At 37.5% G+C, this 16,960-nt stretch overlaps 1 protein-coding gene across 1 annotated transcript in view; it reads left to right on the forward strand.

Annotated features, from left to right (window-relative positions):
• The window catches only part of PCDH15 (protocadherin related 15), a 913,479-nt gene that overhangs the window by 606,264 nt on the left and 290,255 nt on the right, over positions 1-16,960 (forward strand). Inside the window, exons 15-16 of the mRNA XM_029061331.2 lie at positions 2,927-3,120; positions 13,786-13,918. Of these exons, the coding sequence (XP_028917164.1) occupies positions 2,927-3,120; positions 13,786-13,918 (327 nt within the window). The remainder of the gene's footprint in view (positions 1-2,926; positions 3,121-13,785; positions 13,919-16,960) is intronic.

Raw genomic sequence — 16,960 nt, forward strand, 5'->3', positions numbered from 1 at the left:
ACTACAATAAATTGTAATAATTCAGAGAATCATTTGAATACAAATATTTGAAGGACATATTTGTAAAGTAGTACACCAACGGTTTATTAGCAGATATTCTGTGATGTGTTTTTATTATGAAGTTCTTGTTAATGAATAAGATAAAATGATTGAAATTTTTATTTTAATTTGTTGTTAACGTAATCTAATTGAATATCAAAGTGATAAATATAAAACATAATCAAATTATGTTGGTCTAGATTTGACATGGCAGTGGGTATTCTACTGTTAGATTATCTCTTTAGTTTAATAAGATATTAGCATAGATAAAATAATAATTTCTCTATTGCTTTTCTTATAAATACAGATTTGTCAGTGTTTGATTTTTTTCATGTTTTCCAAAAGAACAAGTTGGATTTTATTGTAGCTATCTATTTTTAGGATTTCAAGGGTCATTCGGTATGCACCTAGCTGGGGTTAAGCCTGAACAGGATTTCATTTCAGATTATTTGAGCAGTTAAAATGTTTAAAATTAAATTAAATTTACCACTGTAATAAAACCCATGATTCTATATACATTATTAATTGTTGGTGAATCTAATGTGCTATGGGTTGTTTTATTCAGCATCCTTTTTCTTTCGTTTATCCCACATCATTTGGGTCTCCTGGTCTCAATCTGTGGGACAGTGGTCTCACTATTCTCTTCCACTATTTCCTTTCATGTCTCTGGCTCCAGTCTATTTGCTTTGTCACATTCATTGCTGCTTCACCTTCTACCTCCTTTCCCTGCCCTTGCCTTCCTGACATGATGAATGGTAGGCTGACGGAAACACCAAGAAGCAGCTAGAAACTTGATTCTTTCCTGTGGAGAATCTGGTTTAAATAGTTTTCCCCAGCTTACCTAAATCTGACAGATGTGTGGTTTCACAGTACTCATTCATTTGGTGAAGAGGATTCGTTGGTTAATTAGGAAAATAATTTCTGTATTACATGCAAACCCAATTTCCTTCACTCATCCAGGAGTCATCAAATTCAGTCAGGATCAAATTCACGCCACTGTTTTGGCAGCATATTCTGCTGTTATAGTGTTCATTAATATTAAGCTTACTTAAAAGTATATGATACTAATTGACTATCAAACTGAATGAATCTTTGACATCCTTATTCCCTACTACCAAAGCTCCCCCCTCCCAACCCCACAACACTTAGGTACATCTCTGTAATTTATGCAATTTATTTATATTAAGGTCTGCCTCACCCTCTGAACTGTAAACTCATTGTGGGCAGGGAATATGTCTGTTTATTGTTATAGCATACTCTCCCAAGTGCTTAGTACAGTGTTCTTCATACAGTAAGCACTTCATAAATATGATCGAATGAATGAATGAAAAGCAAAGGAAATGAAAAAAAAACTGTTAATTTGGGCCAAATTCAGAAAAATCCTGTAAAGGTGATGTCTGCATCATAAAATATTTACTAAGGAGTCCTCACTTTAGAAATGTCACCCTTGGGGTGTGTGTTTCATTACCACGAGCCTTTTGAACATTCATCATCAGTGAGTTCTGAAAAATACCATAAAACAAAGAATAATAATGTTGGTATTTAAGAAGTACACTGAAGGTAGAAATGTCTAAATTGTCTTGCTTTCCTAATTTCCATGTCATAGGAATATTTTTGTCTTGATTGATCATTTTATATTTTTGTGGTTTGAATTTAGTTTGTCCTACCTTTTCTATCCTCCTTTGAGCCTTTGATCCTTTGCCTTGTGTTTCTATCCTCCCTGGCTTTCAACTTGCTTCCCAGTTTAGTGGGTTTCACATTTTAGGGAATCATTTTTCTCTTCCCCATCATTGTTATTAAGGAAAATGTTAAATAACACCAGACATAACAATTATCCCTGCAGCACCTTCCTAGACTTTTCCTCAACTTGTAAAATGTAATGTATCATTAAATTCCACCATCCAATGTTAATATATGATTCAATTTGTACTCATTTAAAAATTATTTCCTAGTTATGCATTCTTTAACTATTTTATTTAAATCAAACTACATTATATTTCCTCTGTACCCTTCACTTACTAATTTTCTCATTTTAACCATTTACCAAAGTGAATAAACTTGCTTGGAGTGATTGGCTTTCTTAAGCTCATCAGTCATCCCCTTCTACCTTCAGGACTTTCATTGTCTCGTGTGTCAGAGAATTGTTTCACTCACCATTTCCCTTTTAGTAACCACATCTGTCCACCCCTTAACATTCATTCTCTATTTCTGGAGCTCAGTTTCAACTAATGTCAGTCTCACTGATTTCTTTCTCTGAGAAATTCAACATGCAATTGAGTTGATTTCTTTTATTAGCACCTGCTGAAATTTATTCTTTTCATATTTGGGGATATAATTGAAACTAAAGTATAAAATGTATTAAAATAATTCCTTACACACTGATGAACTTAAAAAAAGTCTAATTGAAAAATGTGTAGGTAACACTTTTTAAAATCACTTTGATAATCAAGAAACTTTAAAAGTATATGATAATATTTAATTAAGTGTTATGTGCCAGTCACAGTGCTAAACACTAATATAGATCTAAAACAATCATATTGGGCAAAGTCCCTGGTCCACATGAGAAAATAAATATATTACTACGTTTTCAAAATGTTGAATTTCCTCCTTTTGTCCTTTCTTATGTTTAAGTGAAAATAAGTGTCCAGCTAAAAGGCATTCATTTTTTCTATTCTAAAAATTTGAAAATTCTGAAAGTGATGGTTATGTGTGTTTAGCCTTATAATTCAAGAGAACACAATCATTCAAGATATGCAACATGAGAAAAGTTTCCTCCGTTCTCTGATTTTTTTTTTCTTTCAAAGCCAGTTCCTTTGTTGAAATGAAAATTTCAATATGGTGAAAGGTTGAGTCCCAAGAGGATTTATGTTGTGATTTTCAATTCCAGCTCACTGCAGTAGACGCAGACGAAGGGTCAAACGGGCAGATCATATACGAAATCCTGGCTGGGGATCAGGGAGACTTCATCATCAATAACACCACGGGTCTTATCAGCATCGCTCCAGGAGTTGAATTGACAGTAGGGCGGTCCTATGCTCTCACTATCAAAGCATCTGACAATGCTCCTCTTGCAGAGAGAAGGTAATTTATATTATAATAAACAGAGTATTTTTTAGCTTATATTTAGCTTAGTTATTAAATCTAACAAGACCAGCATGCTATTTTTCTTAACCATCTAAATTAGATCAGGAAGTCAAAGAGACCTGATTTCAGGGGACTGCATTTTCTACTGGTTAATATGCTGTAAAAAGAGCAATAAAAACAATCATAAAACCACATAAAATTTAAAGTAAAATTAACCCCTTTCATGTACTAAGCTCCATGAGATTGATTTCAACTACTGATCTGGATGGAATGAAAGCCAAAAAAAGGCATTCATTTTTCATTTTTAATATAACTCAGGGTAATTCAAAGGGAGAGGAAGAGTTGTGTCAATCAGGGGGATTCACAGAAATGTCTCAGAGTTCAGATGCTACAACCTCCATTTGAGGACTTTTCTCCCTATATTTCACCTTTTAAGGATCATCTCATAGTATTTCTTCTTTTAGAGACACTTGCCCATCAGGTCACTGAAGCACTTTTTTCACACATTGTAGTTTTCCTCTGCCTTCCCCAAGTCACATGGCCTCCCTGGCTTTAATTAAATTATGATCAATCAAGCAGTATTATTTATTGATTTCCTAATGAATGAGAGAGAGAGGAAAATTAATTAGAATAATAGTATTTGATAAGTATTTTCTATGTGCCAAGCACTGTACCAAGTGCTGGAGAGGATACAGGGAACCAGGTCCCATGTGGGGCTCACAGTCTAAGTAGGAGGAACAGCTATTGATTCCCCATTTTGCCAATGAGGGAATTTTGGCCCAAAACAGTTAGGTGACTTACCCAAGGTCACACATCATACAAGTGGTGGAGCTATTATTCTTGTCTGTCTGTTTCCCCCAATTAGACTGTAAGCCCGTCAGAGGGCAGGGACTGTATCTGTTACCGATTTGTACATTCCAAGCGCTTAGTATAGTGCTCTGCACATAGTAAGCGCTCAATAAATACTATTGAATGAATGAATAATGTTTTAGAGAACTGTATTAATTACTTGGAAGAATATGATGGAAATAGTAGACATGATCCCAGCCCTCAAGGAGTTTTCAATAAATAGGAGCTTGTTGTGGGCAGGGAACATGTCTACCAACTCTGATATATTGTCCTCTCCCAAACGATTAGTACAGTGCTCTGACCACTGTTGGACCTCAATAAATAAATCAATGATTGATTGACTGATTGTTGTGGCCTTTTGTTATTCCAGAAGGCAGTATCTACAGTGAGAAACATCTTGGAAGGATGTCAGGATGGGCTGTCATCACAGTGTTCTTTCAACAGTCCTTTGAGATAATTTTCTGGGATAGTTAGGCTATTGGTGTGGCCTGGATATTGCATTGCAAATAATCTAATAGTCTCTACAGTAGAATCTACTCCAACCATTCCCTCCATGAACTGAAACTAGGGAATCCCCTACGACTCTCTTGGTCCAAGCCAGCTACCATGTGGCCTGCCCTCCAGGTAAAAGAGAATATAAAACTATCCTGAATGTTGCAGAATATCCAGATTATTGGAATGCTAATTCTACAGCTCAGAGAGAGTATTCTAATAATTTAGAGTTGTTCGTTCATCCAGGGAAACAGGGGATCTATTCAGTTAACCTTGTAATTGGTGCAGATATCTCTAGGGATACTCATTTTCAGGATAATTCAGCAGGCTTTCATTGAGGTATTTGTAATTAGGTGTGAAATCCCTCATGACTTCACTGCTGCACTAAGGGATAGCAGATGAACAGAGTTCTCCTTGTGGAACAAATATTACTACTTAAGGCAGTATCTACAAGATAAAAGGAGACTTAATCCACCAGAAAATTGGCAAAGAGACTGGTAGTCTGGAATAAATTTTTCTTGAGTTGTGCTATGTTATCCCACTGTGAGAGGTTGGAGATGAGGTTTATAAGGAAGATGATGCAAAGCAAATCTAATAAAGCAGTAGTGGTTATTGAGCACCTACAATTTACAGAAAACTATGCACTAGGGAAAGTACAATAAAGTACAATAAAATTAGCACATATGATTCCTCCTTTCAAGGTGCTTACAAACAAGTGAGGCAGCATGCCCTAGTGGCAAGAGCACGGGCTTGGGGGTCAGAAGTCATGGGTTCTAATCCTGCCTCCACCACTTGTCTGTTGTGTGACCTTGGACAAATCACTTAACTTCTTTGTGCCTCAGTTACCTCATCTGTAAAATGGGGAATAAGAGTGTGAGCCTCATATGGGACAAGGACTGTGTCCAATCTGATTATCTTGAATCTACTCCAGTGCTTAGAACAGTGCTTAGCACATACTAAGTGCTTAATAAATACCATAATTATTATTAAAATAAACTGTGAAAAAGAAGAAGTAATAAATGTGTAGTAAGTGATATGAGGTAGATGGGGATCTGAATATAGGGTCCTTGAGGGCAGTGATCATGTCTATCAATTCTTTCCCAAGTGCTTAGCACAATGCTCTGCACATAGAAAGTACTCAATAAATCATTGATTGGTTGATTTATACCCATGTTCTTAGAGGTTGTGGAAGTGCAGAAGTGACTGGGGAGAGAAGAAATGATTTGGGGAAGGAAATGTGATTTAAGAAGATTATTCAGTCAAGTGAGTCAGTTGGTTTAGAGGAACAAAGTGTGTGATCTGGGGTGTGAAAGGAGAAGAGAGTAGATAGGTAGGAGAGGAATACTTGTTCAGAAATTTAAAGCCAGTGGTGAAGAATTTCTGTTTAATTTAACCAGTGAAGAGGAATCGACAACTATTGGAAGATATGACAAGTTCCAGATGAATTTTACTCCATATGCCTTTTATAAGATGAGGGGTACTGTAATAGGCCTTGTCAGGACCAGAGACAAATCCCAGATCAGTTGAAAGGATAAAGTAAGAACATCAGTCTATTGTATTTATTGTATGTTTACTATGTGCACAGTTCTGTACTGAGCGCTTGGGAGAGTACAATATAACAGATTTGTTAGACATTCATTCATTCAATCATATTTATTAAGCAATTACTGTGGCAGAAAACTGTACTAAGCACTTGGGAAACTACAACAATAAACAGTGACAATCCCTGCCCACAACGAGCTCACAGTCTAGACGTGTTTACCTGCTCATAAGGATCTTACAGTTTAGAGGAGGTGCTTACAGTCTATTCCAAAACTGGGAGGGTTGTAGTTTTGCAATCCAGTTTAATGATCATTCAGTCCATATGGAATGTGAGTGTTAATTGCCCATATGGAATGTGAGTGTTATTTCCCCATTTCAGAAAGTAGGATTAAGATTTATAGGATGATTGGAGGAGTGGAAAAGTGTGGTGAAAATAGCTGGAAGAGAAAAGAGATATCTCTCTTTGAACTGTGATGTGGTTGTTTTGAGAGATATTGTCCTGTCTTCTGCATCTTTTATCCTTCCTCCCTTCAGGTTGTCCAGTTCCAACTTACTCCCTAGACAACTTCCAGAGATTTCTTTATTCAAATTTTGCAAAGCTTAAGTCACCTTTAAACATTCCTCTAGGTTTGGCAGTCACTCTGCTTCACAAGTAATTGAACTGCCCTGATTCTTCATCTCCTTGACTATGAGAAATGCCACTTTTATTTAGGGATACTGAGTGTCACAATGCCATAAGACTTTTTTAAATGGCTCTCATTAAGCGCTTACTTTGTGCCGAGCATACTAATAGTATGCCTTGGGGTTGAAACACAGTAATCAGGTTGGACACAGTCCCTGTCCCATATGAGGCTCATAGTTTAAGAAAGATGGCATGAGATTGAATCCCCATTTTACATAAAGAAACTGAGGCAAAGAGAAGTTAAGTTCTCTAGACTGTAATCTCAGTGAGGTTAGGGGTCAGGCTATCTTCTCTGGGCCTCAGCTACCTCATCTGTAAAATGGACATTTAGACTGTGAGTCCCAAGTAGAGCAACCTGATTACCTTGTATCTACCCTGTGCTTAGAACAGTGCTTGGCACATAGTAAATGCTTAACAATTATTATTATTATTATTATTATTGTTATTATTATAAACTTTGTTATATTATACTATCCCAAGCACTTAGTAGGGTGCTCTGCACACAGTAAGAGCTCAATAAATGTCTTTGATTAAGTGACTTGCCCAAGATCACACAGCAAAAGACCAAACCAAAATTGGGGCCAAGGTCCTAAGCTTATGCTCTTTCGACTAGGCCATGCTGCTTCCCCTTGTAAGACTTTTAAGACTTGTAAAATTTTGGAGGCTCAGAAGTTAGGTGCTCTCTAGATATTGCTGTGATTCAGGAAAAGCTTTAGGAAATGATTCAAGGGGCTGAGGTGAAATGAACACAGTGCTGAGTTATCTTGTATTTGTCAGTCAGAGTCACAATATCAACTTAATTGAAGGATATGTATATAAAATAACATTTACCCTATGCTAACATTCTGTGGACTGTTAGTGTCTTATTATAAAAAAATCTACAAGTTTTAATTGGTAGTCAATAGCTCTATGAGAGGTCTCTTAGAAGATCCAAGCTTTTGGCCAATGCAATTTCATTATACCTAAAAAAAAATTATCTACATATAGGGGACAAAAACTATGAGCAATTCTTGATAAATTAAAACCATTATATCAGATGATGGTACATAGTAGAAAAACAAAATAAAATAGATATAGTAGAAAAACAGAATTTTGTATTGTGGAATGTTACTCATTTTTTCTTTTTTCCCCTGGTGGAGTTTATTCCTGCAGAACTACCTTTTTAAAGAGAACTCAGTTTTCATGCACACTTTTGCTCCTCTTTGGTTTATTAGTTGTTAGTGCCTTCCAAATAGTGCCTTAAGTTTGTTAAAATGTGCTTTCTTGAAAGTCATTTATCAGATTCACTTTAACCCTCCTTTCCTTTTAGGAGCATATATTAAATCATCTTATTGCCACTAAGGTTTCCATTCATCTTTAAGATGCTGATTTTTTAATTCCCTGCCCTAATTGATTCCTTTATTTTCTGGCTGGAAAAATTGATCCCAATGCAAGAGCCAATTTAAACTTTGTAGCCTACTGAAATGTTTTTCTAATAGCTACATCAATCAGTCAATCAATCATTGATATTCATTGTTGTTAATATTCGTTGAGGGTTTACTGTGTGCAGAGCACTGTTCTAAGCGCTGGGGTAGATACAGGGTAATCAGGTTGTCCTACGTGAGGCTCACAGTCTTAATCCGCATTTTTACTGATGGGGTAACTGAGGCACGGAGAAGTTAAGTGACTTGATCACAGTCACACAGCTGACGAGTGGCTGAGCTGGGATTCAAACCCATGACCTCTTACTCCCAAGACCATGCTCTTTCCACTGAGCCATGCTGCTTACTGTGTGAGGAACACTGTACTAAGCAATTGAGAGAGTAGAATACAAAGGATTTGGTAGAAATTAACCTTCTCCTCAAGGAGCTGTGTAAAGTAACACATCATCCCTAATTCTAATCTAATCTGAAATTACTTTTCCAAAGAAAATCTCCTTTTCCTTCTAGATTAGATGGGTAAAATGTCAAATTTATTTCCTATTTTTGCTTAAACCATGCACTCTACCTTTGGCCTTTTTATTTTGCAGGACTCCTAAGAGGGTAGTATTCTTTGAAACACCACCTCCATGTTTTCACGGCCTATTGCTCCTGACCCACCTAAATCTGTTTTGTCTTGTGCTCCAGTAATGATTAACAGCATAGTGCAGGCCATGATCAAAAATTTCTAATTCTTCCTGCTTATTTTATTTTACAAGTATTTCAGGGTGCTCTTCAGTTATCCCTTATATTTCCCATCTTGTTGCTTTGTCACTTACACAATAATTTCCTCACCTGTCCCTAGAATTCTGGTTTAAGGCCTTCTAAACTCTGAGCCCCACCGGGTCAGGGACTGCTCTGACCTGATTAACATTTATCTACTTAGGCGCTTAGATCAGTGCTTGACACATACTACGCACTTAATAAATACCTCAATCATCATCCTCCCTAAATTTTCAGCTTCTTCAACTTCATTCCCAGAATCTCTGCTCTGTATTGGGTGAGAAAGGCAGCAGTTTTCATTCCCACATGGTTAAAGATACCCAAGTCAGATAATTTGCTAAAGATCCTTTGAATCAATAGTGCTCTACCGTGCCAGCCACCATAATAGGAGAAGGAAGATATGAGTTATGTAATTTTAAATAGACATGTGAAATTATTTAGAGTATAAACTCATGTAAAGCAAAATTATACCATTACTACTCTCTAGCTGCTGTCAGATCAGAACAATTTCTCTTTTCATTTTGTAGTATTCCATCATGTTTCAAGATCAAAGCTTCCTAATACCACCTTATCTCCTCATCTTTGTTCTTATTTTTCTTTTCTACTTAGAGTAAGCACAAATACTATTGATATAAATGCATTGAAATTAATTGCGATGACATAGTCTGGCCCAATGCCAGAAACGTCTGTGTATGCAAAGAAGCTCAGAAAACATCAGACGTGTTAACTTTCAAAAACATTTCTATTAGTTGTCTATATGAGATTTGGTGAAGTGGGGAAAGGCTATCTATATTCATAGGTTTTTCCATATTTATTAGGTTCTTCTTATACTTTGTTCTCCAATTTCTAGGGAAAGGAAGCTTTTAAAGCAGCTTGGCGTAGTGTCAGAGAACATGGGTTCTAATCCCAGCTCCACCACTTGTCTGCTGTGTGACCTTGGGCAAGTCACTTAACTTTTCTGTGCCTCAGTTACCTTATCTGTAGAATGGGGATTAAAAGTATGAGCCCCATGTGGGTCAACCTGATTACCCCACATCTAATAATAATAATGTTGGTATTTGTTAAGCGCTTACTATGTGCAGAGCACTGTTCTAAGCACTGGGGTAGACACAGGGAGAAGCAGCGTGGCTCAGTGGAAATAGCATGGGCTTTGGAGCCAGGGCTCATGAGTTCGAATCCCAGCTCGGCCACTTGTCGGCTGTGTGACTGTGGCAAGTCACTTAACTTCTCTGTGCCTCAGTTCCCTCATCTGTAAAATGGGGATTAAGACTGTGAGCCCCACGTGGGACAACCTAATTCCCTATGTCTACCCTAGCGCTTAGAACAGTGCTCGGCACATAGTAAGCGCTTAACAAATACCAACATTAACAGGGGAATCAGGTTGTTCCACGTGGGGCTCACAGTCTTAATCCCCATTTTACAGATGAGGGAACTGAGGCACAGAGAAGTTAAGTGACTTGCCCACAGTCACATAGCTGACAAGTGGCAGAGCTGGGATTTGAACCCATGACCTATGACTCCAAAGCCCGTTCTCTTTCCACTGAGCCACGCTGCTTCCCAGAGCTTAGAACAGTGCTTGATGCTTAGTAAGCACTAAAAACACCATTATTACTTTTATTATTATTTTGCTAGTTAAGAATTTCAAATGCCCTGGTCACTCCTACCCTTATTATGTATGAGATAGATATTAGTACATTATATATCTCAGAAGAGTGTAGGGGTTAAACTCTGATTTTGGGGGGCTCCCACTAATCATCTACTATGCAATTCAGACAATCATTATCATACTTATTTGTTGTAAAGTTGAGAGGAACAATTGAACCTCAGTTCCCATTGTAGACATTTATCTTTTTACCATTTGAATTTTAGATTTTTCGTGGGTAATTTTCCAGATTCTTTATTAGGTATGCTTTTAACAAAATGACTGAATGTACAGGACTGAAGCATACAAAGCTATATTTAGTACAGTACTTGATCATTTCTAGTTAACATCTCCATTGCAAACTCCTAACTTAAAAATATGTGCAATTCAAACTTATTTCTCTCAAAACGTCTGAAAGTGTTTTAAAATATTGTGCCTATGTTTAATTTGACCATTTGATAAAGTGGAATTTATATTTATCATTTTCATGTGATTCCATTTTAATAATTAATTATTGGTGTTTGGAGAGAACTTTGAAATGAATGAAAGTGTAAGAAGTCATTTACAGGTCTAAAAGTCATTTATCTGTTTTATAACTGCTTAGAACTACTTAAATTTGCTGAGACTCACTTAGATTAGTTTGTCAATAGTGTAATTTTTTAAAACATTAAACAAACATTCAGGTCATAGGTCATGCTATATAAATGGGAATGTTGGTATTTGTTAAATGCTTACTATGTGCAGAGCACTGTTCTAAGTGCTGGGGAAAATACAGGGTAATCAGCTTGTCCCACATGAGCCTCACAGTCTTAATCCCCATTTTACAGATGAGGTCACTGAAGCACAGAGAAGTTAAGTGACTTGCCCACAGTCACACAGCTGACAAGTGGCAGAGCTGGGATTCCAACCTATGACCTCTGACTCCCAAACCCGTGCTCTTTCCACTGAGCCATGCTGCTTCTCTGTATATATAAAGATACATGGATTATGAATATATCACTTGTGTATTGATTGAAAATGTGTATTTTATTCTAATTAAAATAAATGTCTACATGCAAGAATTCCATCAACAAATAAACCTTGGAAATTTCAAAATCCGTCCTTAATCAACAGAGATTTCTTGGTAGTAATCATAGCCATCTTGACAGTGAAAGGAATTTCAGTGAAGCTGGAAATTCTAAGTTGCAGCACTTGACGAGCACAGAAAGTGCCTACCAACTCTTTTGTAATGTACTCTCCCAAGTGCTTGGTACAGTGTTCTGCATGCAGTGAGCACTCAAAAATTCTATTGATTGGTTGATTGATTGGCAGTGGGCAATAGCTGTGACACTGTTTTCTGTACACACTGCTGAAGAAGAGAATTATTTTTCTTCTAGTTTTCCAGGAAGTAGCAACCCTAACTGTCATTACCACAGCTCTAAGTTCTGCTTTCCAAGTCTCACTGCCTAAGTGCAGTTCTTAGTGGGTTCTTTCTACCTTAGGCCAGTAGAGACATCAGCAGAATGTCCATAATGGCCTAGAGAAGGTGAGACTTGTGGATATCTTAAATATATTGGAACCAATTGCTTTTTACTCTTGGTCATCTTCTAATTTTCAGTCTTACACTGTTGAATTTAGTTCCACATGAGAAGTAGGGTAAATATTTTGGCTTTAAAAATCACAATTTAAATTTTTGAGAAAAAATACTAAAATGACTCTGTTTTCCTCCATGTATGTTCAACTTAGTGTTTAAAGCATAAAGATCATGAAAGCATTTGTTTTTCTAAAAAAAAAAAATGCATCATAACAATCCTAATTTGAAAACCTAAAATCTTCATTTGGCATTTATCTATACATTTGTAACTTATACTGCAGCATCAATATATTTTGCAAAGAGATATGACTTCATTATGATCACCTCAGACACGGGAAATTTGGGCCTATAAACATAACTAGAATAAGAAACATATCCCGTGATTAATTTTATTTTCTAAGTCATATATTTTACTTACATAAATTTACACAAAAATGATATCCATAGTGTACTTTAGTATTCTGGCTCTTTTAATATGCAATACCTCCAATTATTATGTCAGTAAAGAAAAAAAAAATCTTTAAAATAAACTTAACAGTTGCTCCCTCTTCTGGTTTAATAGAGAATCCAGCTTTCCTTGTACAACATACTTCTATGGTAATAGAAATACTATCTAGTAAAGCCCAATCAATCAGTCATATCTGTTGAGTGCTTACTGTGTCCAGAGGACTATACTAAGTGCTTGGGAACAATATCATATACTTCAATTTACTATTAAATTATACATCTGATGTGTATAATCAGGTTCTATTAATGTGGTTTACATGATCTAAGTAATGAACTAACAGTTGGAGGCAGTTCCCCAAATTTTCAAGAGAACATTTCAAGAAAAATGTTTCAAAAGAACAGATTACTTGGAGTTTTCTTAGCAGCACTTATATAGATATCCATAATTTATAGGAGTATCTGTCTCCCCATCAAGACTTTAGGAACATTGTGGACAGGAAATGTGTCTGTGCACTGTTATATTGTACTCTCCCAAGTGCTTAATACAGAAGCAGCATGGCTTAGTGGAAAGAGCACGTGCTTGGGAGTCAGAGGTCATGGGTTCAAATCCCAGCTCCACTGCTTGTCAGCTGTGTGACTTTGGGCAAGTCACTTAATTTCTCTGTGCCTCAGTTCCCTCAGTTGTAAAATGGCGATTAAGACTGTGAGCCCCACATGGGACAAACATGATGACCTTGTATCCTCCCCAGCACTTAGAACAGTGCTTTGCACATAGTAAGCACTTAACAAATGCCATCATTATTATTAATACAGTGCTCAATAAATACGATTGAATGAATTAATGAATTACTGTAATCTCACTGTGGGCAGGGAATGTATCTACCAACTCTGCTGTATTGTACTCTCCCAAGTGCTTAGTAGAGTGCTCACACACAATAAGCATTCAGTAAATAATATTGATCAACTGATTGATAATAAAAAAAAAATAAATCACCCTATGTATTTTTTCCAACTGAAAATATTGGGACCTTCAGAACACTATCCCAGTTGGTCTTGAATGTCATCACCATCATCATCAATGGTATTGATTGAGCCCTTACTATGTGCTTCATAGAATACAACGGAGTTAGCAGACATATTCCCTGCCCACAATGAGCTTACAGTCTCCTATGGTAAAACCTGAGGATGATAAATCCATTGTGTTGGTAAACAAGTGAAATTGTGACAACTTCTGTTTCCTTTTCTTTCTCTGCAGGAATTCCATCTGCACCGTGTACATTGAGGTGCTTCCTCCAAATAATCAAAGTCCTCCTCGCTTTCCCCAGTCAATGTACAGCCTGGAAATCAGTGAAGCTATGCGTGTCGGGGCTGTTTTGTTAAATATGCAGGTACGGGGTTTTGGGTTTTTTTTTAGTTAATTTTTTTGTTGTTGTTAAGCCTGGGATGGTAGGAAGAGACTAGCGTACATGATTTTACAAAGTAATTCTCTATTTCCTTGATTTGTTCTAAGATCAAATCCTGTGTATACTTAAAAAGAAAAAAAACTGAGAAAATTTAAAGCCCTGAACTTTGTCCACATTTCTCCAAATGTATCATAGTGATGTTGTTAGCTTGTCTTTGATCCATGACTCCATTATATAATGGGTAATAGAGTGTGTATTGTTATTTTGTTTTAATTTTGTTGAGTTTTAAAGTAAATCAATACTTGCAAAAAAGGGCTTTTCTCCTTGAAAACTAAGTCCGTTCATATATCGGTGATTGCAATTCTGGTTGCTTGGTCTCCAGGACTGTGAAATCCACTTGGGGCAGTGAATAATAGTGTGATTGAAGATCTCCACACCTATCTACTCCCCTGCCTACTCCCTAGAAGCAGCATGGTAGTGTGGATAGAGCACAGGATTGGGAGTCAGAAGATCATGGGTTCTAATCCCAGCTCCACCATCTGTATACTGTGTGACCTTGGGCAAGTCACTTAACTTTTCTGTGAGTCAGTTACCTCATCTGTAAAATGGGGATTTAGACTGTGAGCCCCACATGGGACAGAGACTGTGTCCAATCCGATTTGCCTGTATGCACCCCAGTGCTTAGTACAGTGCCTGGCATATAGTAAGCACTTAACAAATACCATTATTATTGCCTGCTGGAGATAGAGAACAATCTCAGCTGGCATGCCAGTTGTCATCTTATCCTTCAGTATGGAGAGGGTTGCTGCTGGCACCAATATGAGCTGAACTGCAATTCATTGCAACATAAGATATATTTCAGTTGCTCAGCCAGGGATGGTGATTATTATTTTTATGTTAAAAACTTATTCTGTGCCAAGCACTGTCCTAAAAATGTTGTGATAGATTATACTATCGTTATTATTATGGTATTTGTTAAGTGCTTACATCAAGCATTGTTCTAAGTGCTGAGGTAGAGATACAATTTAATCAGAATGGACACAGTTCCTGTTCAACATGAGGCTCAAGGCCTAAGTATGCATGAAGGGGGCAAGTATTTAATCCCCACTTTACAGTTGAGGAAACTGAGGCACAGAGGAGTCAAGTGACTTGCCTAAAATCATACAGCAAACATTTGGTAGAACCAGGATTAGAACCGAAGTCCTCCAACTTCGAAGCCCTTTTTCTTTCCACTAGGCCCTGCTGTTTCTCAAAATATAGAACAGATAGATATAATATAATTAGATCAGATACAATTTCTGTCCCTCAAGGGGCTTCACAGTTTTAAGGGGGTTAGAGACCAAATATGTAAACCCCATTTTATAGATGAAGGAACCATGATAATTGCGGTATTTTTTGAGTGCTTACAATGTGCCAGGCAGGCACTGTACTAACTGATGGGGTGGATACAAATAAATAGGGTTGGACGTAGTTCCTGTCCTACAAAGGTGCTCAGTCTTAATCCCCATTTTACAGATGAGGTAACTGAGTTCCAGGGAAGTGAAATGACTTGCCCAAGGTCACAAAGCAGACAGGTGGTGGAGAGAAAGGATTAGAACCCAGATCCTTCCCCAGGTCCGTACTCTATCTACTAGACACATGGAAGTCAAGTGGCTGGCTCAAGATCAAACAGAAAGCAAGTGGCAGAGACCAGATTAGCACCCAGGTATCCTGACAGCATGTAGTCTTTCTTTTAGGCCACAGTGGCTTTATTTCATTCTCCACACCTCCTTGTCTTGAGTCTGTGGTGTACAAATTAAGATTCCCAGCAACATATAGGGTAGAGGCCAACCACAAAACTAAAGATTTCCAAAACCTAAGAGTAGATTCATGGTAGAAGAAAGCACTTGGGAATTAAGGGAAATGTAAGTACATCCTATATGCATGACCAGTGCTAGCTTAAGCTCATTGTGGAGAGGAAATGTGTAAATAATAATAATAATAATAATGTTGGTATTTGTTAAGCGCTTACTATGTGCAGAGCACTGTTCTAAGCACTGGGGAAGATACAGGTTAATCAGGTCATCCCACATGAGGTTCACAGTTAATCCCCATTTTACAGATGAGGCAACTGAGGCACAGAGAAGTGAAGTGACCTGCCCACAGTCACACAGCTGACAAGTGGCAGAGCCAGGAGTCGAACTCATGACCTCTGACTCCGAAGCCCAGGCTCTTTCCACTGAGCCACGCTGGTTCCCTGTCTGTTTATTGTTATATTGTACTCTCCCAAGTGCTTTGTACAGAGTTGTGCACAGAGTAAATGCTCAATAAATTTTTGAATGAATGAATGAATTAATGTGCAGCTGAAAATGATATCTTGGGCCTGAAAATGGTGACCGCTCCTGATTCTGGAGAAACTGCCATTTCATACCGGCATATAACTGATCAGAAGTGCTTACCCTCTTTGCAGTGAGCGTGGAGATTTGAAAACTTGAAACTATTAGCTTCTTACAGAACTGAAAAGATTGTCCTTTTCATTCATTCATTCAGTGGCATTTATTGAACGTTTACTGAATGCACAGAACCGTACTAAGTTCCAGGAGGCCTTCCCAGACTGAGCACCCCCCTTTCCCTCTGCTCCTCCTCCCCTCCCCATTCCCCCCTCCTACCCTCTGCTCTTTCCCCTTCTCCTCCCCTAGCACTGTGCATATTTGTATATATTATTTATTTCCTTATCTATTTTGCTAATGATGTGTATATATCTATGATTCTTTCTATTGATCTTGATGTCTGCACTAGACTGCTTGTTTTGTTTTGTTCTGTTTTGCTTTGCTATCTCCCCATATAGACTGTGAGCCCGTTATTGGGCAAGGATTGTCTCTATCTGTTGCCGAATTGTACACACCAAGAGCTTAGTACAGTGCTCTGCACATAGTAAGCGCTTAATAAATACTATTGAATGAATGAATGAATATGGAGAAGCAGCATGACTTAGTGGCAGAAGCACAGGTTTAGGAGTGAGAGGACATGGGTTCTAATCCCGGCTCT

The sequence above is a fragment of the Ornithorhynchus anatinus genome, chromosome 3 (assembly GCF_004115215.2).
Source record: "Ornithorhynchus anatinus isolate Pmale09 chromosome 3, mOrnAna1.pri.v4, whole genome shotgun sequence".
In the NCBI taxonomy this organism is placed as follows: Eukaryota; Metazoa; Chordata; class Mammalia; order Monotremata; family Ornithorhynchidae; genus Ornithorhynchus; species Ornithorhynchus anatinus.